The following is a 27,707-nucleotide window of genomic DNA, read 5'->3' as shown; positions in this document are numbered from 1 at the left end:
TGGTCCATGACGAGAGAAGCCTGAGAGCAGAGGCCGGCCAGGGAGGGCGGCACGACGGGTTCAGGGACGGCTGCCTCTCCCAGCGATGTCTCCACAGAGCCCAGCACAATAAATACTCACTACGTACGTCTTTAAACGAAAGTTGCAATTCAGACATTCCCATTGTCTCGTGTGCAGTGCAGAGGACAAGCTCCAGAAGTGGGGTCCATGTCCCAGCCCTCCCGCGGACCCGGTGTGTGACCTCAGGCAGATTCCTTAAGTCTGTTTCACCTTCCTCAGATGTGAAATGGGGGTGACTAGAACAGACCCTTTCCGCAGAGTTGTAAAGAGGATTTAACAAGTGAAACAGTCAGAACAGTGCCTGGCCAAGGGAAGTCGCCAAGATATGTTGTATGAGCAGGAACAGAACCCTGGACCTTAAGATGTAGGGTCTCCCTACCCACTCTGAAAAGCTGGGTCACCTCTGAGAATCCTCTTGTCCTCCATGAATCTCAGGGTCCCCCTCTGTCAGCAAGGTCTAACACTCTCCCTGCCCCTTACTGCCCACCTCTCAGGGCTGCATTAAAGACCAAGGGTGATATAGGTGAAAAGGGGTACGAACCGTCAGGCCTTATACAAATGTGAAGGCTCATCAGAGCAGAATGGAGACCTAGATCATGATTCCATCCATTCACCTAGTGCGATGGTTAAGTTTATATGTCAATTTGGCTGGAGTGCCCAGAGACTTGAAAAAACATTATTCTAGATATTTTTGTGAAGGTGTTTTTGATGAGAGTAACATTTACATCAGTAGTGTCTGAGTAAAGCAGATGACCCTCCATAATGTGGGTGAGCTTCATCTAAGCGGCTAAAGCCTTAATAGAAAAAGACTGACCTCTTTGGAAGAAGAGTGAATTCTACCAGCATATGGCCTTGGAACTTGCATTGCAACTCTCCCCTGGGTCTCCAGTCTGCTGGCCTACACACACACACACACACACACACACACACACACACACACACAGAGTCCTGTTGGTTCTGCTTTTCTGACTAACACACCTGTGTAATACTCTGGACTCGAAGGGATCAAGAGAGATGTAGCACTGCCCTCACGAAGCGTAAAGTCAATAAAAGGATCCATTAAACATGGAATTATGGAGATCAGTCATCTAAAGGGTGAGGAATGCAATGAAGAGAAACAGGGTGCTATGGAAGCATGTAATGGAGCATCTAACCAGGGAAATCTTGCCCGATGAAGTGGCACTGCCATGGATACCCACGGGATGGGCAGGAATCAGCCAGTTGAAGGTTGAGGAGAAATACCGGATCCCTAGAACAGAGCAATCTCTCTGGATGAGGTGCGGATAAGGCCACGGGTGTCCTGCATCCATTTCTGCCCATGCTTCACACTCACTCTTGTAATGGGAGCAGACAGCCTGATTGCAGGCTGGGTAGCTGGCCGCAGTCTGAATGGTGCTTTACTAGTTCTGGAATCCTTTGAGGCCTCTGAAGGGGCTAACTTTTTAACATTTTTTTATAAAATGGAGATGGAGTGGGGAAGGCAGACCAACAATCTCTGCTCTCAGTTCTTCCTGTTTTTGGTGAGTAACTTTCCACGAAAACGTGACCGAGGGAATATTTCATTGAGTGGGTTTTTAACACTTTGCCCATCACTGAAAACTTTCTGGTACAAACGTGGTAAAATATTTTCTCCAAATATTTAAAACAAGGAACAGAACAAGTCCACAAGGGCAGGATAAATGGACTCTGTCCCTTGGTCATCCATGAGATAAGGCGTTCCCAAAGGCCTCGTGTCCTCTTTCTCAAACTCAATGTGTGTGTGTGTGTGTGTGTGTGTGTGTGTGTGTGTGTGTGTTGGGGTAGGGGTGGGGGGATGTGGTCAAGCTGCTGAGGGAAATAACCTTTGGGAAAAAAGTGTCCCCTTTCTCCTGCAAAGAAATCAAAAGATTCCATAGAGGTAATGGAACCGTAACCTCCGTGTTGAGTCTCAGAGAGAAAAAGCCAGTAGCAACTTGTTTAATGATGACGGCTGTAGGTGTGTCAGGAGTTGACAGATTGTATCCACACTTCCTGCTCCCGTTCTCACCTCACTCCACGACACACACAAGGCTTTTCCAGCCTGGCCCCCAGCAGTTCCTCCATCAGTACTAGCTGAATCAAACTCATTACATGGTCTCCACCCTCTGCCTTTCTTTCTCCCCAAGTTGGCCTGAACTGCTCCAGCCTAACTGTGCAGCCTGTGGGTTTTCAGATACAAATGGGTCTTAAATACTGCACAGTTGGTGCTGCCCCGAGGGTGGGCGTGGCTGAGCATGGATTACAGGTGGTAAGCTGGGCCACCAGCAAGCACTCAGGATGGAGCAGGCAACCCTTCCCCCAGCATCCTGGCATACCATTGTGAGCTCACTCCCAAAGAAAACTGAACTTACAAAGCTAAGAAGCTAGCGTTGGGAAACTGATCGATTCTACCACCCGTGGTTTCAGCAAGAAAAATCTCTGATTAGCTATAGCTGGTACAGTGCCCTGCTAGCATCCCCCAAATATTCACTGTTGGTGGTAAAGAGATCTCAACTGAGCTACAAGCGGATACAATTTCTATCTGAGTAGTTGGCTGTAGCATGGAACACAGAGCAGAGCAAAGAAACAGGAATTTAAAAAAAACACCAAAAACAACAACTTGAAAGGAATTTTGTCTCTGGCGCTAAAATGCTACTAGAATGGAACTATTTCTGGTTCTTCTGGAAACTCAAATACTCTAATTCAGTGCTGGAATTTAAAGGTCAGTGTTGTCGACTGCATACATGTCTCCCAAATTTATATGTTGAAATTGTAACCCCCAGGTGACATAACGAGATTAGTGCCTTAGAAGAAGAGACTGCAGAGTTGGCTTTCTCTCTCTCTCTCTCTCTCCTCTTCTCGCTACCATGTGAGGTACAACAAAATGACTGTCTACAACCCAGGAACAAAGCTCTCACCAGACACCAGATCTGCCAGGACCTTGACCTTGAACTTCTCAGTATCCAGAACTGTGAGAAATAAGTTTTGGTTGTTTCAGCCCCCCCCCCCCCAACGTCTATAGTATTTTTGTTATAGCAGCTGGAATGGATTAAGACAGTATTACAGAACAGAGCTAAGATGGACTTGCAAAGCAATACGAGAGAACATAGAAGGTCTTATGTTGGGGCTCTGAGCAGCCAGAGGATTTTTAAATCAGAAACTATTTAACAATCTAAAGAAAATTACATTTTGCTTTTAAGAATGTACCAGCAGGATTTTTACCCTCCATAATGATACATTTTAGTTCATTGAAGCATTAGAAAGGAATTCAAATGTTTTGCTATGCAAGTCATTCAGTAGACAAGAAGGGCGTTTTCTACTCTGAGGCACAAAGGAAAACTTTCTAATTAATTCAGCAGTTTGGACTCACCATTTTTTATAAAACATGACTATCAATCTCATTTTAATGGGATAATTAGAGCAAATCTTGATTAACTTTCCTTTCAGCCATTAGCAAGAGAAAGACATAGAAAGATAAGATGCTAGAAATATTAGCTTAAAATATACCTACTCTCCCCCTTGTCTTCGTATCAGTAATTGTCTAATTGTGCTGAGCCTGACTAAAGTGTGGTTTTTGGACAAAGAATGATCAAGAGCCCTGTTCTGGCGTGTTATAATCCATCTTATCGCCCTTTGGTTAATTGAGAAAGTGGCATTTATTCCAGAGAGAATTCCCTCATCTTATCTCGTGTTTTCATTCCATAAGTCAGGATGCTAATTAGGGATTACAGGTGTTCCAGGGGGCCCCAAACCTATCCTCTAATTACGGTCAAGGTTTCTAGTCTTTAAAAAATCCCCTGAGAAAAATCACCTTGCTTTTCCTCTATGAGTGTGCATGCACACACATGCGTACACACACCTACCATCTCCACTTACTACCTGAAAAACACAGAGCCAGCAGAATTAAGGCTGAAAGTCACAAAATAGGAACAGATTAAGAATCTCTTATTCAACTTCTTTCCTAAAGTTGTCATGACCGATCATCTTTTACATTCAAAAGTTTACATTCTCCCACATAAAAGGGTTCACGAGTTACTTCATCTTGTTGGGCCTCAGTTCCCTCACATTCAAAACGAGAAGATTGGACCAGATGACCTTTGAAGAAGGTCCCTCCGTAAGGGTGTCAACTGTATTTGCTCTTTGCCAGTATCTCTCTGATGTCACTCTCCTCGGGCAACGCACATGCTGAGGTTTAAGTGGGGCCAAGGGACGGTAGGGTCTTGTCATTTAGATGTTCTTGAGGTTTCTGCTTTGTTACCACAGCCTCATCATGCAAGATGGATTCCATTCAGTGTTGAAGGCCTGAGCAGTACTTCACAAGAACTAAACAGAATTAGGTAAGAATATTCACCATTTTTTGAGTGTCCTTTATGGAAGCTGGTACCGACGGGGTACAAAGATGAAAGTACATGATTCCTTCTCCCCAGAAGTTTACAACCTAGTGAGAGAAACTGAAAGGGACTTTTCACTAGAAATGGGAGGCCCTCAATGCTAGCTTACCCACAGACATTTCCTGTGCCGTGCAGCTACAGGTTTCAGTGTCTGGAGGGCTTCACGTCCCTGAAACTTAAACCAGAAGGTTTTCAAAAGTCTCCCAGCTCCTCACCTAAAGCAGGCAGGGGAAGTTCAGAGAACTGGGAGATCTGAAGTCCTCATAGAGTAAATGGATGTAAAACTCTCTTCCTCCGCCTGTGCTCTGAAAACTACAATAATGGACCTGGGATATAAGACAGATAACTCTCTAGGCTGCAAGACGAAACTATTCCTCTCTACTTAAGCGGGAGTCCCTTAATTCAGTCTGCACTGTGTAACTCTCTCAGGCAAAGAAAGCCAGAAAACGAGTATGTTATATATGCTAATGTGCCATCCTATCAGAAATCGGATCTAATTAAGCTGAACTATGCTGCTTACCCTCCTAGTTCCCCATCTAATAATGAAGTCAACAGAAAATGATATCCATACAGCTTGATCTGCAGTATTAAAGGCAGTCATGAAAAACGAAAATGGCACAGCACGTTCTTTAGACATGTTTTACTGGTACTATGACTTTTCTGTCCAGTGGCCTTAAATGGAGAACATCCTCCTAATACTTCCCTTTCGTTTTCAAGAATGGAGACTGCTGAATTCGAGAGTGGTACAGCTGGGTGTGTAGGAAAACGTCCCCGTGACTTAGATCCCTGCGGTTAGCTCCAGAAGCAGCACAGGCCTTGGAGCAGCAGCATGTGCATTGCTGAGCCCTGGGTTTCAGGGATGGCGCAGCTGCATACTGCGCATGTGCGGCCCAGCGGTGGGAGGGCTCCGGGACTGGTGCGGACACATCTGTCTCCGTCGGGGGACAAAGAAACCTCGAAGATTAATGAGTCAGAACATTTTCCCCAAGTCTCCTTTCTCTCGAGATATGGGTTGGAGGAGAGGTCAGAATAAAAAAAGAAAAGAAGGAGAAAGCAAACTCGAGCTACATGACCTTAGCAGACTCAACCAAAACCAACCGAGTGCATAAAAGAACAACTGTAATTAGGAAGTGGAAGGTCACACAAGTTTATTTCCCAGCTGACAATTTAATTTGCAGAGCTATCAGGCTAGCTGTCCTGATGAACTGCTTCACGGAGAATGTATGCGTTATTGACAGCGTTATCCCCTACCCCAACCCCCCCACCAAAATAGAAAACTCACAATTCACTTTTCCCATCTCCAGCTTTTTAAGGATGGCATAGTCACTGGTGAGTGAGAAGTGGAATCCAGAATTTTCCATCACAATTGAACTCATTTCATATCTACTTGAAATGAATTTAAAGGCTGGCGCAAATCTGCCCTCTTCACTCTGATAAAGCTTTAGGATGAGGAAAGGTAGAGATGGTAATGAGTAAGTCGATAATTTGCATATTGTTCAAATAACCTGGACCTTGGTGGGCTGGAAGGCATGGAACTTTCTCCTCAATACAGGCTGGCATCTCTTCTTGAACAAGGGATACCTGTCCCAGCCATTGGTACTTGTTGAATAAATGAGCAAGAGCTACTACAAAGGTACTAACCTTTTAAGAAATCTTATTTTAATTGAATTTTTCTATCTTGCTGTTTCCCCTTCTTGTAATCAAACGTCAATTGAACAAGAATCTCAGCTTCTTCTTCCATACAGTGTTTAGCAAGGGCTTAGTAACTGAGTGCCTTCTACCCTAAAAATGTTGATAAATCTGTATAGTATACTAAAAAAGCACACATAGTGTGCTTTTATTAGTTTATACACCAAAGAAGAGAACGTTTAGAAATGTAGACAATAGGACTTGGTGACATAAGCCAAGTAGTATGTGAGTGTGTGTGTGTGTGTGTGTGTGTGTGAGAGAGAGAGAGAGAGAGAGAGAGAGAGAGAGAGAGAGAGAGAGAGAGAGAAAGGGAGAGAGAGAGAACATATGCTTACATATTTTAATAGAGGCCAAAATATACTGCTACTGGGTTTGAAAAGTGCTGAATAAGAGACAGATGGCTTCAAATCAAGGACTGAGAAGATCTAAGACTCCAGCCTTTATTGCATAAGAGAGAATCTGGCTAGACAAGCAAGTCTACTTCCAAACTGCAAGTCTGAGGATGTCACCAAATCCCCTGCATCCTCTGCCCACAGAGGAGAAATCTCCATGAAGCGTTCAGAAATGCACAGGTGGATGGGCCTGGGTGGTGATGGGCATCCCCCAAAACGGACACCACACACCCTTCTTCTACCCAGACTACAGTAAGCTGGGATCCCGAGCAGAAGGAAAAGCATTTGTAGCACAGGAGTGGTGGTCGACGCCGAATGCCAGGCAAACATTTTCATGGGAGCCTAGAGTTTATAGGGATCAGAATATTCCCTCCTCTTTTGCATAGATATGGCTCAGAGTAACCAACCAGCTCCTGTGGGCAGTCTCTGCAGTGGCACCTACTGCAGTGCCTGGAACACAGCATGTGCATAGCTATTGGAGGAATGTATCAAGCATGACAAGCCCTCCTCAACCTCTCCCAGCTTAATTTCCCATAATTCCTCTATGTTGCCTCCCTCCAAATTTTATAATCTTTCCAAATTCTATAGTCTGTTCTCTTGCTGCTAACATTCACCTACAAGCATTTTCTTATATTCTCAAAACATGTTTGGGTGGGGGGGAAAGGCTAATCATTCCATCCTTTTGAGGCATTCCTGGAGATTATAAAGAAAAAAAAAAAAGCTCTCCTTCCCTTCATGCTTCATGTATTTCCCTTCAGGTATTCTTCTGGGAAGAGAACTAACCACAAACGGGGGATTGCCATCATCAAGATGATTGTTGCTGTTACCATTCTCACCTTTAAAAGCATTTATGAGTTTGTTTCTGTGCTGTTTGTACATTTATTTTGTATTTTAGAATTCAGATAAGTGAGCTCATAGGGTATTTCTCTTTCTCTGTCTAATTTCGCTTAGCATCATACCCTGTAGGTCCATCCATGTTGCCCACATAAATGGTAAGATTTCACTTTTTTTATGGCTGAGTGATATTCAATTCATAAAGTATATAAATGTCTAATCACTATGTTGTACGCCTGAAAATAACATAATACTGTATGTCAACTATAATTGAAAAATAAATTTTTAAAACATAAGTAAAAGCAGTTATGCACCCATGGCATGGCTGTAGAGTCATATACTCAGTGAGTTAAACAGATAACGTGCTTTGCTCTAGAAGCTGATAACCCATGACAAAGAGCTCTGACATTAAGCTGTGACACACTAACAAATGAACCTTAAACATGGATGTTAATTAATTGTGCAAACAAATTTCACTGAGAGCATTTACTGACTTAGGAGAAGGAACCATTTTCAAACAGATTAGAAGTATAATTTACATATAAGCCAAATCAATGGAATATAAACAGGGACTAAGCTGCTTCGATCCTACTAATCATCTTTATCCACTCATTAAGGATGTCTTCACAAGGCCGCTTAGTAGTATAGTTTCTTTACGTAACTTCAAAGTTAGACAGAGTTATTGTAAGTCTGTAATTTCAACTTTTCCATAAATCAGGCTGTCCTTCACATGGGTATAGGTGGGTGAGCTAAGACTAATGGGAATAATGCACTAAATTACAAGTGCTGTGAGGGCGGGATTCCGCCTTGTCTGTTCATGATTGCAAGCCTACTGCCCAGTACAGTGCCTGACACACAGTAGGTCCTCAATAAATATTTGCTGTGTGCCAAGAACGGCTTTCGGTGCTGAGTATCTTGAGGTGTTTTTTGTGTTGTACGTGTGCGGTTTCACCTCCAAGTATACCGAAGTGACCTCACATTCTTCCAGCACCATGGCCTCCAGAAAAAACTTTGCCTCAAGAAGTGCTCAGTGGCAGCAATGATTCAGGGTAGAGGGTGGGGGGCGTGGCCAGCAATGACTGGGTGTCTGTGTGTGTGTGGCAGGTGGGGGTGGTGGGGAAGGAGTTGCTGCTGGAATCCCGGGACAGAGGGGAGGGGTGGAATGGAGTATCCTGACCTGGATCTCTGTCTGATCTTGACCGTCACCGCCCTTTCTCTCCCAACCATGACTTTGAAGGGAAGCCTGTCCTTCTCCAGTGGATGAAGGCAACTGGTCCCCAGTGTTACTTTGCTACCATCATGGCTCCATGACATGCTTGTCTCCATCCCCGAATTTGAAAGGCATGTGTATCTACCTAGTGGCAGCCCAGTGAGACAGTAGAAAATAACATGGCTTAAAGATCCTGACTTCATTTGATTCAGAAGGCTCTCTTACTGGGAACGCTCTTACCTTTTCTGGGTCTCAGTTTTCTTGTCTACTACATGAGAGGGGCTGCCCTAAATAAACCCATAAAAGCCCTTCCATGCCTGTGAAAACCTCCCAGGTTTCCTGAGGAAGTCCTTGGTGGTTGGGGCATGAGAGGTGTGGGTTGGGCTGGGCTTGCACCCCGCCCCCCCACAGGAGGCCCTAGCTCCAGTATAAATAATTAGGTTGCTTTTGGCAATTTCGTCAAGCTTATCTGCTTCAAACATACCGATTTATAAATCGTGTCAATTATTTATGTTCTATATTAAACTCCTTTGTATTTCTTTGAGATGTTAATACGTAAATTATGCAACAGATAAATTGATGGAAATTCTCTCCATGTGAGTGAACAGAAGGGCAGTTCCTAGTTATAGTGAGATATTGGGAGGGTGGGGGTGGGAAAAGCATGAGCCTGGGAAATGGGTGCCCTAGAGCAGAGCAAAGGCCTTCTAGCGTTATGAGAAGCAGACACTCTGTGTGTAGCAGGCGGGATGGGATGGGAGGGGTGCTTACCAACCTCTTATTTCAATCACACACATGTTTTCCAGTAATAAGTATATGATTAGTACGGTCTTCCAGAGAGCACACTCCCTCCCTCCCATGGCCATTTCCTCCCCACCAATGCCCATCCCCCATGCTCAGCAGAACGGCTGCCATGTGGCCACTGGTCAGACAGAAGTCACCCCTTCCATCACCTTCTATGACACTCAGCCTGACGACCCCATCCATGACACATTTCCAGGGACAAACTCAGGGCTTCCTACCTTTCCTGGCTGGTTAATGTCACCTCTTTCTCTCCCATTGAGAAAAAAACATTGGATTGCAAATGAGTGAGAGGGATACCGTCTTCCATAAAAAAAAATTAAGTGCATGATTTGCAAGCTTTAGTTTACAAACAATTATAATATCAATTGTAGTTGCACCTGGTCTCATACCTGCTTATTGTATTTATAATAATATGTGGTCACTACTCACAGTACATTATGAAATCAAGATCGAATCAGTGCCCTCCAAACTATTCTGGTGTAAGTGCTGAGTCTTGTCCTGGCTGGTAACACTCTTTCTGCTGGTTCAGGCCCTGGCTTGGCATCCTGCTCCCCTTGTCTCAGAGCTATAGTGAGGTAGATAAGGATGGAGTAAGGAGAGGACAAAAGGCCCTAGGATTGGGGCCCAGGCCATCCTGAAGGTGTATCTACATTGACCCTTTTAGGAACCACAGACAGGGCCACTGCTAAAGAGGCAGAAAGACAGTTTCTTAAGTGTTTGATGGTGAGGGTCCTGGACAGGGCCACACTGGGGTATATGAGCCCCGGTTTGGCTAACAACCTGGTACCCCTTCAAAGGGATAGCATTGAAACGTCTGTTCACATTTATTCAGAAGAGAGGCTGAGTGTTGTTCTGAGCTCGAGATGCGGAGACACAAGTGGCAGCTCGATTTCACCTTGCCCCAGGCAGTGCAGCTCTGATGCTAAAGTTCCTAACTTCTCTGAAGCAAAGCAAAAGCCCACATGCACTTCATATGGCTTGGATATAAATTTTATGCTATGTGTATCTTACCATATTTAAAGATCTTTTTTTTTTTAGTTTAAGAATTCCTGCAGTTACTGATACACCCCACCCTTAGAAAGCAGCATATCCACAGGCCATTGTTACTGCTACGTGCCCCTCGTCAGGTGTCACTGTCCTTTCTCAGCAGCTCCCACGCAGGTGAGTCCTCTTCTGGAGGGGAGATCTGGTCCATACCATGACCTGCATCTCCTTCCCTGGTTGTCGAAACGACTGCAGGTCTCACAGACAGAGCCCAGGTCACTACCCTGCTGCCTAGTTCCCTGCTTTACCTCTGGGCCTGAAAAAGCCGTCAGCTGAAAACTACCTGCCTCACCTGATGTCATAGAAAACTCCAGGGTTGGATGCTTTCCATTAGAGTAAGGATTGCTGTACTCAACAGAGTCTTAAAATTGAGATACTGTTGGACAGCGTAACATAGCAAGTCGATACCTTCCCAATGGGGTGGTGAAGTCTGGGGATGGCAGAGTGTGGAAGGAGACAGGAAACATGAAGAAAGGAGAAAAGCACCAAGGGAGAAGGGCAGGGGGAGCCAGGGTGAACTCCAGAAGGAGTTCCGAGTTAGTCTGAGGCCACTGAAGACCAGGAACCCAGGAATAACTATGTTTGAGGGTCAAGGGGAAAGTGAACTAGGGATTTAAATAAACCAAAGCTTGATTTATTTAAATAAACCAAAGCTCAGGCTGCAGAGTTTAGCCGCCTTCCGCCTGCCCTGCAACTTTCCAACACGAAGTCTGGGTGACTCATGGTAAGTTGGCAAGAGACTGGAAAGGTCGTGTGGACCATCCCGCTTCTGATGAAAATAAAAGAAATAACACAGCCATCTCTTTCTCTAGCTAAATGGCTTCATACGTCTCAGCTTATTTAGCAACTGAAGAAGAGGGAACCATACGGTGCTTCCCCCGAGGTACTGATCTCAGAAGACAGTTTAAAGATGATATTGAAAACTGAGTTATCCCAAACATAGCTGAACGACATCTCGCAATAGTGCTTTTGCATCTCTTCCTAAGTATTTGTAACAATTCAAAATTGCATTTCTTGGCTAGAACAGCACAACCGCAAATGCTCCCCAGAAATCCCATCAGTGGTCTCGTACAAAAGCAGAAATAGTGATTTCTCTGAAGGTGAGGGAAAAAAATGGAAGTGTCACCAGGAATTTACGAAGCATCTTTATGTCTTTTTCCTGAACTGTGACTGCTCTTTGTCTCTGGCCTCTGCCTTCCCTCTTTGGTGGCTTTGTGTCTTCTTGAAAGGGTTACAGTTCTGTGAACCAGGCAGAAATGTTTTTCCTTTCTGCCAAAATCAGATCTCCAGTAACTGGCAAGTCTTAATTTGCTATTTAGTGTATGTAGCCAAAGACAATTTTACAGGACTCCCATAGGAGTTTCCTTTTGTTTCCTTTCTTCCCCTGTCACCTTCTTGTTTTAACCAACACACCGGAGCCCTGGTTTTCTTCTTGCCCTTGATCCACAACCCCACACACTGAGCCAGGGGTGCCTACCTTGCCCAGGCCGGGGGTGTCCTTCACCTTGTTGACAGCCCTCAGCAGACAGGGTGGGGCTGGGGGAGGGGAGGTCTGCAGAATGCCACTGAAGCTGGTGGCAAAGAGAGGTGTCTCGGCAACCGAAGAAGTAGAAGGTCGATGTTTCTTCTTTTTAGAAGACAGATTTAACTTCTGGGCAGCTCTGGAGGGAAAAATGCAGAAAAGGAACAATAAGGGGAAAAGTGTGGTACAGTCAGATGTGCTAGGTTGACTTTGTTTTCTTTCATTTAAAGCACTTCCTAGGTCTTCTTGAGGCTTAATAGTCCTCTCTCCATCCTCCGTGTGCCCTGTAGCAGCCCCGTGCTACAACACAATGAACTAAAGGAGCTACCCAATCATGTCTACAGCAGAAAGAAAGCCATAAAACTACCTGGTTCTGCAATCGAGGTTTACAAAGAATTGTCTGTTATGCACAAACACTCAACTTAAGCATGAATGAAGCTGGTCATCTTTGGGGATAAACAGCCCCTATTAGGTTAATCACTCCATAACTTCTCTAGTATAAACTCAAGTGGGAGAGATCTTATGAGTTACTTAGAAATTCTAACACCTTGTAAAACCCAAACCAGTCTGATGAAGAGCCACGTGGTGAGCTGTCAAGGTGTGTTCTGTACACGCTCATGGAAGAAAAACACACACCCCCGTGCAATGGGGAAAAATAAATCAAACATCACACCAAATCAGGAGAAACTGCAGCCAGGGTGTTATGTTGAAGGCTCAGACTTCACGCTGCTCATGTGGAGAACAGGCTTATTTTCCGGAGCGGTCTTTCACTACAAAATGCAATTCATTTTTTAATTGGGTTGTTTGTTTTTTTGGTGTTGAGTTGAGTTTTTTATAAATTTTGGATATTAACCCCTTATCAGACGTAACATTGACAAATATATTTTCCCATTTTGTACACCTGAAACTAATTTAAAAAAATGCAATTCACGTTCAAGTGTGGGGGTAAGAAGATCACAGCCAACAAAGGTGACACTGAGGGTACAAACAGGACAGGCAGGAGTGGGGGAGGTGGCCTCATCACTAATACATTGGTTGTTCGCATCACATCTCCCCTCATTCAAATGTTCTGTAACATTCAAAATACGATAATCTTATTATGGAGAAGAAGGGAAAAACAAGGCAAGAAAAATATGAGACAAAAGCATCTCACAGACCACCATATACTCAGTTCTGGATTAATTCTCAGTGCTTTCACATTATACTTATTCGAAGAATTCCAGTTTCCTTGTCAAAGGCCACTAAACACTCGAGCGGCTGCTTAAAACAACTAGACAACCATGACTTGATTCTCCAGATCAAAACCTCATACTCCATCCAGTGAGCTCACCAATTACATAATAGGTCACAGGAGAGGCAGGTGGAAAAGACAAAATCAGCACCATTTGCACCTTCTTGCCCCTCGTCCCGCATCATAATGACGTGGAAAAGTTAGTCTTAATTTTGCATCAGTAATTATCATGCTTTTGACAAATTCCCTGAGCTACAAAATTGCCGCGCACAAATACAGCAAATGGAAATACCATTTCAAAGCTTAATTTTTCCTCAGCCATGAAACTGAAAATTGATTTCACAAGCGTGAAATACAGAGAAAGGAGATACATGAGGAATAACAGATTTTGATGGAATAATACCCCCCACCCCCCGCCCCATCCCCAGTCTCAATCCCATGTGCCTGCTTCAGGGAACTCTGCAGTCACTCAATCGAAGGCAGAGGAAAAGGAAAAGCGCCAGAGGGAGACTTCCATAATGCTTCTTTTGCCAATCAGTGAAAAGAAAAATAGTAGGAATGATTCTTATTTTCATGATCTCATTGCCTGATACTTTCTATCTAAAATTAAAGGTGAAGCATTATTGGTCAATGATGAGTCTGGCGCTTCTCTTGGCAGTTTCCATTTCTCTTTGAGACGCTTTCCCTGAACAAACAGCGACTCGTCCATGTGGGTACATCAGCACCGCATTCTTCCGACACCCAACCCTTTGCTCAGCGACCCCTCACTGATGTCAAGCCAGGCTGCCTATGTCTTGGAGAGTCAGGAAGAAGGGGGAAGCTGGTGACCTGAAAGATGGTATTTCTCGATTTATGTTAGGGTTCTATTGTCCAGTGGCTAAAGGATGGGGGGGGGGTTACTGTGGTTCCCACTCCCCCACCAGTTGGGACTCCCAGTCCAAATGGGGAGACAGAGAGAAGAGTGGAGGAGGAGGAGGGGGTGCTACTAAAAGGCACCTTAGAAGAGGTAGTGGCCTGTTGGCCTTTTTCTTTTTTTTAATCTCTACCACCCATGTCCACATACACCCCACACATGGACCCTGTGGAAGAAGACAGCCAGAGTCCGTGAAATTAAAGCATATGAAGGACATACCCAAGGACATCACTTCTCTCTCTCTCTCTCTCTCTCTCTCTCTCTCTCCTCTCCTCTCCTCTCCTCTCCTCTCCTCCAGCACCAACTTTCACTCTGTAGTAGGTCATTCCCAATGTCATACAAACAGGCTGGTATTTCTGCCATCTTAAAAACTAAAACACAAATCCTTCTCTTGATTCTTCTTCCCCAGCCAGCCACTGTCACGTTTCCTTGCTCATCCTTGCAGGAAACTTAATGAAAATGTTCTGTATACTTGCTACCGTGTTTTCGTGAAAATAAGACCTAGCCAGACAATCAGCTCTAATGCGTCTTTTGGAGCAAAAATTAATATAAGACTCGGTATTATATATCATATCATATATCATATCATATCATATCATATCATATATTATATTAAAGATCCAGTCTAATATCATATTAAAATAAGACCAGGTCTTATATTAATTTTTGCTCCAAGACGCATTAGAGCTCATAGTCCGGCTAGATCTTATCTTCGGGGAAACGTGGTATCTCCAATTCCTATCCTTTCATTCCCTATAAAGCTCATTCCCATGAAGTGATCGACCCACTGTTCTTCTGAAACTGTTCTCGTCAAGGCCACCGATGACCCATGGCCGCTAAATGTGATGGTCCTCAGCCCTGTCTTACTTGACCTATTAGAACACTGCGTAATCCTTGCTCCCTGTCATACTGTCTGCTTTACATTTCCAGGACATTCCTGGACATTCCTTTCTGGTTTCCTCTGCTGGTTTCTTCTCTTCTCCCCAACCTCCCAGGAGTGGGGTTCCCTTAAGCCTCAGTCCTCGGTCCCCCTTACTTCTACACTCAATTTCTTGCTATTTTCTTCCCGGATCACATTTTCAATAGCACTGTTATGCCTTGACTCCTAACTTTTTATTTCCAGCTTAGACCTCTTTCTGAAACTCTATTTATTTTTCCAACTCCCTCTTCAACAATTCCACTTGGGTGTCTAATAGCAATCTCAAACTTTCATCTCTAAAATCAAATTCCTAATCATTTCCTGAAAAACTAAATGCCCTCAGCCTTCCTTCTTTCAGAAAATGGCAATTCCATCCTATTATTGTCAAGCCTCAATTTCTGCATAGTAAGATACAGCAAAAATAGTACCTACTATTAGGCTTTATAGAATTTTAATGAAAATTAAATAAGAGTACATATAAAGGGGTTACCACACAGGAAGAACTTAATGCATGGTACTTCGAAGGAATACAGTAGTTAGTAGTGGAGCCCAGACTCAGTCTAGTGTATGTGCCAGTATTGTGCCATATCTCTGAACAGGTAGCAAAACAAGCAGGTGAAATGTAAGGGGTTTATAAGTGTAAGGGACATCTTTCTACACACGGGATAAACCACTAGCGATGGGTCTGCTTCATGAAATAGTCAGGGCATATCCGGGTTAAGTATGCATGCATTTGGAAAAATCAGATAAATTCCAAAATCTCATTCCAGGCAGAGATTCTGGAATGATCCTGGAATCTCTATGCCATTTAGGGAAGCCTCTGTTGGCCTCAATGCAGTAAAACACTGATGGAGAGGGTTATTTTGAAAATCCATTTAAAAATGATTTTCTTCTTAAAGCATGTCTAGAAACTAAACATACCAAGAGAATTCCAGAATTTAGAAATTAATGGAAATCACATTTTATAGCCACATATTCCATAAGATTTTATTTTAATTTCCACAGCATCATAATCAGCTGTTTTATCTCTTTTTTTATATGTTCCAATTTCGTGGAAGTCAGCAGCTTCTGCTCTTTTTATATAGTACTTTAATGACATGCAGATAGGAGAAGGTTAAGGTCCAGAAATCATTCATGTATAATTGTATTATTCAGTGACATAAAGAAATAATTAAAAAGGTAAAGGCTTTTGGGCTGGAAGTGTATTTTGTGTAATTAATGCTTTATGTTCTTTCTTCATAGGGAGAAAAACAAATGAGTGCATTATTTTTATAAGATTTCCAACAATAAGAAATTAATCTAAAATGCTATCATAAGCAATATTTACTTGTCTCCTTCTCACCACAGATTGCATCACATATTTCCTAAAGCTATTCATCCCAGCGTACATCTTTAAATATCCATGAGCTTCATTTAATTCTCTGTGCCTTCTTTCAAGAAAGAAATAGTCTCTCTAGCAGGAAGAAATTAATATTTACCGAACACCTATAAAGAAAGTGGCACCATGCTAAGCATTATCAGGCTGTGAGAAGAGCGATGGTGTGAACTTGGCAAAAATTTAAACCTTGAGCTCAATTCTTCCCTCTGGCTTCTACCCTTCTCTCCATATCTTTGCTCATCTCGTGCAGGAGACAAGCATCCTAACACATCAATATGATGATATATGAATTCAAGAATCTGTTTAGAATTGAGATGACCTTCACATAGGATGGTGACTTGTTTTCATTAGCCAGATCTAAAAACAAAAACAACTACAACAAAATGAGGTAAATAATTATCTGGTGAATTTTATTGGTTTTGGTGGGAGAAATTCTTACATCTCAGTTATATAGATTGGAGGGAAACTTACAGAGATTTTCTGACTTATTTATTTTTATTTTTTTATTTTTTTGCATTTGTGTGATAGATGCACACAAATTATTTGACCTTTGATTTTCAGAACTGTGGGGCTGTTTAAATGGACAGCCCCCCAGTCTAAGTATATCTCATGAGAATTAAATTGGGGTCCACCAACCTTAGTGTCTAGGGATTACCAAAATATCAACCTAACAGTCTTCTAAGAGTTATTAGTTACATGAAGAATAGAACTTCCCTTAGGGAACAGGCAGAAATATCAGGCAGTAAAGTCTTTTTCTTTTCTTTTTTAAAGGATTCTCTATCCTTTTAAAAATTCTATGCACTATGTGTTGCTAACCACATCCTGAGAGCATTTCTTCTGGTCTGAGGGGGGAGGTGTTCAAATGGGGGATGCTCAGATAGGTGGATAAAAGGTTTATAAAAATTAAGAGGTCATTCAAGCTCAACAAATTGGACCCAGGCAATTGATTGGTGAGATAGCAACTGAAAAACTGCTCAAGAGGAAGGCAGGGTGAGGCCCTCAGAACTCAGGAGACCACATCTGCTGCACAGAAAGGGTCTTGACCCAGGAGGGAGGCGGGAGTGGTAGAATCTCCGCTGTCAGCATGTAAGAGACAAGCCAAGCTGCAATTTAATGTGACAATGGCTGGGGCTGCATTCGGCTCCAATGGCTTATGTGCCATTATAAAACATTTCAATGCTCTGAGGATTAAGACTCTCTGATAATGAGCAATGACATGACAGATCACAGTAGCTCCTAGGAAATCCATGGGGTCTATGACGCAGGGGTAGAAGAAAATAAACCAGATTATACATAAGGAGGATATGTGACAAGAACCAGTGGTCTGAGGCAAGCTTCTGGAAAGAGTTAAGATCTCCATCTACGTGTGAAAAAACACCAGTTATGCTTCATCTTGAATTAACACCTACTTAGAAGTATTCTGGCACTGCCGTGAAGCATATTAGTCATTTCAGAGACTCTCCAAACAGGGAATAAGAGTATCCTCCTTCACCTTTCCATTTTCTAATTGGCTGTCACCGAGGTCATTTCCATGTCCCCAGAGACTGAAAGCATATGGGTCTTGGGGTTTTTCTGATTTTTATGTAAATGATCCATTTCATTAGTGCAGGAAAATAATTCATGACACAACTTCAAATAAAATGTTTACTGCTAGGAGGCAAAACATGGCTGACCATCAACCTCAAACAATATTGTGTTAAAACACGACGGCCAGGCAGTTATAATTTGAAAATGGATTGATTTTTGCAACTTAATGTACCACATGAACCCATAGTGGTAATTGCTATGAATTTCCCCTTATTCTTCTCTTAAAAATGTACCCACTCTTCAAGGGCTTGTACAAGTTGCCCTCACCAGCTATTTCAGGGACCATCATCCTTTCCCCTGAAGACATACAGCAATTCATCTTGAGAGTATCTATCTTAGGTTTTAACACATAACGAGATGCTGCTTTGCCATGTGGTCTTTCCCTTCCGTAGGTTATTAGTGTTGCCTCCATCACAGCATTATTAACTCATTGAAGGTCAATACCATGTGTTTCCTTTCTTCTGTAGCTCCCAGACCAGCCCCAGGGCTTTGTGCCTTATTGATGGGCTGGTGTATCACTCAGCACTTCCTAACCGATCTGGCCTTTGGATCTACACCAACAAACACCACCTCCCCAGGTTAAGTAGTCTGCAGTTCTACATAATGCTTAGGGCTTGGGATGTTTTCCTCTTTCTAAAGTACTTTCCACACATCATCACATCCATCCTCAGCCCTCTGACGCAAGCAGAGAAGGTATTTGTGCTGCAAAGTACAGACTTAAATAAAATGAAGGCTCAGAAGTTTCCTGATTTTAACCAAAGTCACACGACTGGTGATTTTCATAGTTGAGATTAGGATTCAAGTTTTCTGTTTTCTAGACCCAGGGTCTTTGCAGTACATCATGCTATTATGCAATTTGCTAAATAAAAGCGGTTATTTTATTTCATTGGGGCAAATAAAACCAAATGATAATCACTTGTCTAATAACGAAGACAAAAAAAGCAGTTACATATTTTTGTATGTAACTCAAATCAAATCATATATAAGCATTTACCAATTACTGATCCAGTTGCTTAGCAACCTACCTGCATATCATAGGGGAAAAATGTCTCCGCTGAGTGAGTTAGGTCATGCCCAGAATTAGGACGTGAAAGGAAAATTATATGAAAATGGCTTCTCTATTCCTACAATCCCGACCCAGGGTGAGTCCATGCATGATGATAACAACAACCCAACAACTATCACCATCACACAACACGGTTACATCCCAGCTCATGCATCTCCCTCACAGACTCAAAAAGAATTCTGGAAGCTGCTTAGAATGCATTTCAGTGCTCTGGAAACTCAATCAATTACTCAATCGATCAATCAATGTTTATTGAATGACAACTATACACAAAAGAACTATGCGATCCAGAGGCTAAACACATCACTAATGTCACCTTTGCATCACCCAGCAATTGCTATGTGTTCAAGAGTCGACTCCCATATTGCACAGTGAGAAGAACCCACACCTCCCAATGTTACTGATAACGTCATATTGGCTCCCAAGCAGCAGAGATGGAAAGCTGGGAGAAGCCTTTGATGCACGGCAGGTAAACCCACTACCCAGCTAAAGAGCTTCACCATCAGGCTGGAGCTAAAAGCTTTTCCTGAACTGTGCTATCTGCGGAGCACTCCTTTCACTCAGGTCTGGAGGCACAAAAAATGGTAAAAAGCAGTATTTGAAAACCGTACTGTTGATGGGTGTTACTAATCCACTTAGGTCTGGGTTTTTTTCACGGCCAGAGTGAGAATACTAAGGGTAAATGAAACAGTGACTCAACGCAAAAATTGTGGGAGAAAAAGGAGCCCATTCATAAACAAACTAATTCTTTTACAGCAGTTATTCAAAGCGAAAGCTTCTTTGCTGAAAGCCAGGTACCTAGGAAGGTGTTTGCTGAGCCAAGCTGCTTGTGTGAAAATAGAAACGCTTCTATCTGCCCAAATAACGCCGATGATTCATAAAAGAATTAGCCATCGGCATGGAAAGCTGAGCAGGACTACAAAGCGTGGATGTGGTATTTCCTGGACGTGGACTTTTGGGTTTTAGAAACACCAGATACACACTCTATCAGTGGCAGAGTCGATGCCTTGCGGGGTCCCTGTGTCTCCAGAGCTCAGAGAGCAGCAAGCGGCCTCCGCCTCCGGCTCTGATGGGTGCCCGTGCTGTTGTCTTTCCGGTGCTGTGGCTCCTCTGGGCTCAGGTAAGCTGCTCTGGGATTTGGAACATTTTCAGAAAGTCTCTTCTACTTGTCTTGCCAGGAGTACAGCCCTGCCAGCTCATTATACAGCAGCTGCTTAGTCCTCTGCTGTCCCTGACCCCCGCTCACCTCTGGCCGCCTGGCAGTAGGACATGACACTGCGACTGATCTTCCTGGCTTCCTTTGTTATTCCGTGTGACAGGGACTCTGATGGAGCATCGTCACCAAGGGGGCTGGGCCCAGGGCCCAAGAGAAGGTTGGGGACCTCTGCTCTAATGAACTTAATTTTGTCTAGAACCTGACAGGTTGGTGCCACACTCTGTTGGCAGCCTGGGGACAGGTGGACTGCCTTATTACATTTTTCTATTTCTGTACATCCAGCAAACCCAGTGAGTCAACACATTCCAGGTGAAGACCCGGCGGAAAACTCCTAGAAAGAGGGACGTTCTCTTTCTGAGACTCGATGACTTTAGCAATGGCCTGAACTTGCTTCTAGCCTCAGCAATCTTTCCCGTTGTAAGAGAGAGCGCCTCCACTTTTTCAAAAACATTGGAAAATGGAATAAAGCCCAATTTACTTTCAATTCACGCGTAATAGAAAAGTCTAAAGGAACATAGTGCTGATGTAGAAACTGCCTTTGATGCCATGTGATATACGCGTTAGCTCGTGACTCCATAGCTATTAGCTTCTTATTACAACTGCATTGTTATTTCTCTCCACACAGACCTACAACACTATACTTCCTTACTCCCTGCTGTCCTGGAGGGGTGGGCTCCCACCTGCCCAACACACTCGTGACAACTGGATTATCAGGGAGGCAAAATGCATAATAAACACAGAAGTCTGGAGGTGCGCCTTTAGGGCACTTTGCTTGAAATGTGTTGAGGAGACGCCCTGGATAGTGCCAGGTGAGGAGAAAGCTGAGGGTGGCACACTGCCTGTACCTGTGGGACAGTCTTGCCTGCTGTCTGACCTGGTGCCAGTGGCCATGCACCTGGGTTTGACGACCTAGTCACAGCTGTGCCCCCATTCTCCCTGCTTTTGTTCCTGTGATGTAGGCTGTGCCAAGGCCTGGGGCTGGGTCTTCCCAGCCTCCTAACCTGGCTTCCGGATCGCTTGCATCTGGGCTGCTGCTTATAGGCCTTCCGCTCCAGCCTTGATGGATCTCGCGGACTTTCTTCCTTTTTGCACGTAGGTCCCCACACATGTTTTCCTGTTCTAACAGACCTAGTCATCAGTCCCTCTGACCAAACGTAGCTGGTCTGCAGATTGTTATGTCCCTGGCCGGATATGCCCAGACCACGCCTGCTTAGTACCAGGAAAGCAAGGCAGCTGGGCCTGCTCCAGAGTCATACGTTGGGCTCAATACACAAGTGAAAAGAATTGTGAACACCTATGACACCAGACCCAAGTCAAGGCGAATGCAATTTAAAAATCCATCCCAAACTAGATATATATGATTTTGGTTCATTGTCATTCCTGGTATCTTTCATAAACATCAATTATTGAGAACTGGCTACCCTTATTGAATGGAATTGATGAAACCATGCCACTACAACCCAGCTGTTTCAATTGCCTATAAATATAGACAGAGAAAAAGATAATCATAGACTAATTAAAGCTCATTTCTTATGGACCACCAGTGCCTGGTTTTTCTGCTCAGAAACGATTGTCCATAATACATGTACATATAAACCTTCCACAGTTCAAGGACTATCCAACTAAAATTAAGATTCTTTCAAGGAATAAGCATATTCCAGATAATTTGATTTCAAGAATCTAATGAATCTAATGTTCTTTTCATTACATCATGCTGCCTTTTAGATGCCAACTCTAGTAGTTTCTAGTTAAATCATTTATATATATGCTAATGTAATGTTAAAAGGAAGAAACTGCATGATGTACCATGAACACAGAGTCCATTTAAAAGCCAAAGGTGACCACTATTTCCCTTGGAGTTTTCCATAATATTTGTCTTAGCCTTTTGGTAGATAATTATCTTGAAAAGCATAAGAAACTGAAAAGCAATTGCGTTGTTCACTTTTAACATCTTTATATTGTAAGAAACGCTGCAATATTCTCACTTTCCCCATGTTTTGATCATGTGAAATTAAAAACTGACGTGAAATTACACACTTCAGATATAAGTTGTTGCTTGAAGCAGCAAATTGCTATCAAGGTGTGATAGCTAGAAATGGGCAGCGTTTGCAGAGAAAATAAAGCCTTTAATCCCTAACTCTTTACTCAATACCTGTAGCTCTTTCAGAGCAAAGCTAATTAATTGTCAATGTGAGGTGACACGCTCTGTCGTTTGGGGGCTTCTTGGTTAATTAAATTTGAATATAACCATTGGTTTCGTTTGCTAAAGGAAGTCATTTCTTTTTCCCCCTTTAACGTCAATATTTCTTTTTAACAAATTATTTACTAATAGTTGAAATCTGAAGAAATACTTAGTTATTTGAAAGAACAACAATTTGCATGGCGTCTCTGCTTTGCACGATATGAACCGGACACAGCAGTGGCCCAGAATACCTGCCCCTGACTCGGCTGCAAGGCCGGACTGCCCTGGATCCAGGAAGTTGAAATGCTGGTACCTCAGCAGCCCCACTAGAGGGAGAGGTAGAAACTCACATCCCCTTTCCTATCTACTCTCCTGCCAAGTCACTTGGGATGGAGTCTGCAGATCACTGAAAACCATGGCAAATGCACACGGCAATAAAGTGCACTCGTCACGGTCATGTTCAAAAGCTCCGAAGCAGAGGAAAGAAGGCAGCTTCTGTTTTCAATAAAGTAGAGAAGCGATCTCCACGGAGCAGACAGTACAGATGAGAGATTACTCCAAGCAAAATAACTTGTGAAAGGAGAAAGACTCTATAGGAATCCCGGCCTATTGAGACTAAACAGACAATTCCTTTTGTGACTTTGCATCAGAGCTGCGACAAAGACCTATAACTTACTTTTTGTTGCACATACTTGCCTTTTTATTTCTGTAGTTGGGGGTCAGTTATGCTATGAAGTAGCATGGGAAGGGGGCAGGAGGTAGAGGTAGGTCTGGGGTGCCCTAGACCTGCCTAGAGGTAGGTTTCCATTGACAGGGCATGAACTTGACCCCTAAGAATGGACTCCCTCCGCACCTCCCATTCCCCTGTTAAGATTATTCTAATGCTGTGCCACAAGTTTTTGGGGTGTGTGTGTGTGTAGTATGTGGAGGGAGGGCGAAAGCAGGAAGAATAATAAAGAAAATAAAAATAAGACGATAACTCAGTGGATTTCTCTCAAGTAATTCATCTCTCTCAACTAAAGGCTTTATTGCATTCTTCATAGTTTCTTTCTTGTCTTGCAGTTAATAAGTATTTTTGAAAAGAATTATCAAATGATTAAACACTGATATAAAGAAAAGAAATTACTTTGAAAAAAACTGCAGGCAATAGGGACATTTATCAAAATAAGGTGAAGGGTTAGTTTAAATTTCCTGGTTAACTTCATAAAAATAAAATCTTCAGCTATGTTAAACTGAACATTCAACTAACGTTTACTTTAGAGGGCATTTTATTTTTAGGTAGGTGAAATCTACAATAGGTAAAATTAATTTTTTTATGCTGTGGCTCCTCTTAGCTATTAGAATCCTGAGTTAAATGATTCCCATTTTTGCAGAATTTGGAGGATGATTACATTATTTTAAGTAGTCAATAGGTATAAAGTGCTACCTCAACTTTACTAACAGATTGTTAATTACAACTATAGTTTTCTAACTCTGAATTGGTGGCTAAGAATAAACTTCCCAGGTCTGATATTATTATAAGGAAAAGAATAGTTCTGTGCTGATAAAGTTCCTAGGAACGGATTGTTTGAAAAGAAGAAAGAGTCTGCTGTCCAGATGAGGGTGTCGTCCACCTGTGGTTGTGAATATAGTCACATGAAGTTGGACAGAAGGTAATTCATGTTACATAATCAATCAAGCACAATCAATCATCTTCTGCTTGTGTGGATTCCCACGTTTATACAACAGATACACATCTACAAATTGCTTGTAATTTGGGTTGTTATAAATTGAATCTTATTCCACATTGATTTCTATTAAAATTTCAGACACATTTTACCTTCATGAATGACATTCAATTGAGAGTGGCTACAAATACTTTATCTTTAAATCTCTGTGCTTCCCTTCTACTCTGTCAAACAAATCACTAATACCAACCGATGCAAAGAGTCGCTCAATGCTGTATTTAAAAATGCACAGAAGTGCATTTTTACCAAGAAATGGGTCAGAAATACATAAGATTTTTCTTTTTGAAAAAAGCCTCCACAGACAGAAACCACTGATTCTAAAGATAGACAGTCTTGGTTTAGATCTTCGTATTTGGATATGAAAAATATTTGGTTTAGGTTTTCAGACTGGAGAGTCTTCAGCATGAAGATGGCAACTGGGGTTATAAGAACAGATGAGATGGCCCCGGGAGGCACAGAGTAGAATGAGAGCAGAAAGTGGCCCGTGATAGAACCATGAGAACCACAGCATTTCATAAGTGATGGAAAAAGAGGAGACAGCAAAGGAGACTAAAAAGGAGCAGCCAGAGAGTGAGGGGAAAGATGGAACGAGTGGTCAACAATGTTAAGGGTGATGAAGAAACCAAAAAAGACAAAGAATGAAGGGCGTGTTGGATTAGAATGAGTAAGGTCATCATTGACCTTGAACAGAATCAGAGGACAGGTGGAGTACATTTCAAAGGGCTAATGAAGTAAAAATAAGGAGGTCTACACTATTGTTTCAAAAACTTAAACTATAAAAGACAAGAAAAAAGATAAAACATTCTATTTGTAAGCGTGTAGCTAAATGCCTTGTACTGAGTTATGATGCTATGGTATGCCTTTGTTTTTATAGAGGTGGATATGAATGCATCCATAAAAAACATTTCTGTAGCTAATAAAGATTAAAGAAGATGTAGTTCATCTTTTTATCCAGGCATTTATTTATTTACATTATTCAACAGATACTGACTGAGCACCTCCTATTTATAGATTACTATGCTATTACCCAATGTTCCCTAAATAAGAATCCATTAAAAAAAAAAAAAAAAGGCAGAAAGACTAGGAGTCTCCAGACAAATCCCATGTGTCAGTTTATAGGGTGAGGATAATATAACCCGATATAAAAATACACAGGCTTTGGAATCAGAGCAACTTGGTTCAAATCCTGGCTTTGCCATTTCCTTGAATGTGTGTGAAAATTATGACACCCACTGCAAGAATCTGTTCTGAAGATAAAGGGCATAACGGATGGAAACTGACCGTGAGAATGATCTGCACACATTAAGAGCTAACACACGCCTTTTTTCTTTCTTTCTTTTCATTCCTTTCTGATACGTTTGCCTTAGTTTCAATAAAATGCAGAACCTAATTAATGTCCAAATGCAACAACCAACTTGGCCCAGGAACTGGTATCTCTCTCTCTCTTTCTTCTTCTAACTGGTTTCCAGTACATATTTTAAAATCTAATTTATTTTATAAATATTTAATTTTGTAAGTCATTCAAGTCATTCATTTGGGGGAAACTGATAAGGTATAAACCCCTTTAAATGTTATATATAATTATTCTGCTATTTATTGGTCTTTTAGGTGATTTTCTCTCATACTTTTATCAAAGTTGCTAAGAGGAGCTCACACCCAATGTCATACTATATAATAATATTGTATTAGTCAATTCTAATAGTTCTTTTAAAGTTAGTTCAGTTAGGTGGATCAAAATTAGTTAGGTGTTGTTGTGATTCTAGATGATTACATGACAAATATTCTAACTCAGCCTAGACTAGAAAATTCCTTGGGTGCTTTCAGGCCTATGCTTTCAACAGGCCTCAAGGAGTCTACAACACAATGTGGGTGGAGGAAAGAGTTATGTAAAGGAAGGCCTGTGATTCAATACATGCTTCAGCAAACATTTATTTAGTGTTATAGTACTTTAGTATCTCAGAGTTCCTTCAAGAGGCAGAAAAGAAAAATACTCAAGAGGGTAGTCTATGGAGCCAAATGATCTAGGCTGCAATCTTTCTGCCACTCAGAGCTCTGTGACTCTGGTCAAGCTCCTTAACTTTTCTGTGTCACAGATTTCTCAGCTGTAAAACAGGATATAAGAGCAGCTACCTCCTGGAGTTCCTGGCCCAACAGTAAATACCCAGTACATTTTTCTTTTTTTTTCTTTTTTTACAATTATTTGTTCTAATTAAATATTCATATGAAAGCTGTATCCTAAATGTTTCTTTTCAGAGATTCTTTCCCATAAGCTTCTAAAACGATGGACCACAGAAAGCAAGGAGAGAGAGATGCCTTTGCTTTCAGCCCTGCTGTCACCTTCTGAGGCAATTCTGAATACTGCCCACCAGGGCTTATCAATATTGCAATGGCCGTGTGATATTGACTCTGATGTCTTTCGGGTCCCGGGCATCTTGACTATGAGTTTTGGTTGTACTGTTGGCTGGGGGGGGCCTTATTAATAGCCAAGAAAGGTCAGAAAAAAGGACGTTCTCAGTTTGAGTTGATAAATTGGGGTCTTCTGCAGCTTTAAATCAGATGTCAGGGAAATTTCCATCAGTGCAGTTGCTTTGGCCTGAAAACCACCAGCTGAAACTAGATTCTTATGTCAACTGTGTGTCTGCAGCCTTTGTGTGCTGGAGGCAATTACTTCGTTGGTTGTTGCTCTTCTGACAGTGTGTCCTCATGCCAGAATGACCAGGGGCAGGGTAACTGATTATCATCTTCACTAAGGCACTTTATGCCATGTCCTGGGGCGCTCAGAGAGCATGTGTGCAAAATAAATAAATACGCAAAACCAAAACGCTGTGGTAAGCAAACTAACACAGTTTAGCTTCAACTGGCCCACACTTTAAGTAGGGTGTACACAGTATCACTTTTCTTAATGCATTGGAAATAAGTTGTGTGTGATGCACAAAGGCTGACGGAACCTGATTGCCATGTGTGTCATACCAGCCAGGCACCTGGCAGTGTGGTCCCCGGTCAAGAAGGGAGTGGGCCAAAAGTGTAACTTGGTACTGCCTCTTACAATGCGCTGTGATTATTTGTGTCTTCCTCACAGGACAGAGAGCCCATAAAGTCAGGGGCCATGTCTACCTTTCCTACAATTATGTTCCCAGCATCGCCTGTCTGGAGAGAGCATGGATGGTTGGATGGACAACTGGCCCCGAGTCACTGAGGCTGAAGAAGAAAGTCTGGGTGCACATCTTCGTGACTGGGTCAGCTCAATGGTGCTCGTAGGCTTCCCATCAATAACAGAGTTTGCAAACACTGGTCCAGGTGGAGGTGAGTTTTATTTCAGGATTCCTCCAGCCCGGAGGTTCTGCAAGGCTACGCTTTGGGGCATATTGGATATGTTGAAGTTTCTAAATAGTTTCCAAAACAAGTCTGTCAAGTTATAGTAACAGGTTTTTCATCGTCTACGGGGTAGATGATTCTTTTTTAGTTTGTAGGGGGGCTAAAATCAGATGCTTTGTATTGCTTTTTAAAGGGTGCAGCACCGTCTAGCGTGAGAGTTCCCCAGATCCACG

The 27,707-nt window shown here is 42.5% G+C and overlaps 1 protein-coding gene across 2 annotated transcripts in view; it reads right to left on the bottom strand.

Annotated features, from left to right (window-relative positions):
- Nucleotides 1–27,707, bottom strand: part of KIF26B (kinesin family member 26B) — a 402,861-nt gene that overhangs the window by 100,861 nt on the left and 274,293 nt on the right. For both annotated transcript variants that reach the window (XM_019730870.2, XM_019730871.2), the window contains one exon: nt 11,896–12,079. In XM_019730870.2, the coding sequence (XP_019586429.2) occupies nt 11,896–12,079 (184 nt within the window). The remainder of the gene's footprint in view (nt 1–11,895; nt 12,080–27,707) is intronic.

Source organism: Rhinolophus sinicus, linkage group LG12 (genome assembly GCF_036562045.2).
Source record: "Rhinolophus sinicus isolate RSC01 linkage group LG12, ASM3656204v1, whole genome shotgun sequence".
NCBI lineage: Eukaryota > Metazoa > Chordata > Mammalia > Chiroptera > Rhinolophidae > Rhinolophus > Rhinolophus sinicus.
Note: the sequence above shows the minus strand (reverse complement) of the source record. Positions and strands in the feature narration are given on the sequence as shown.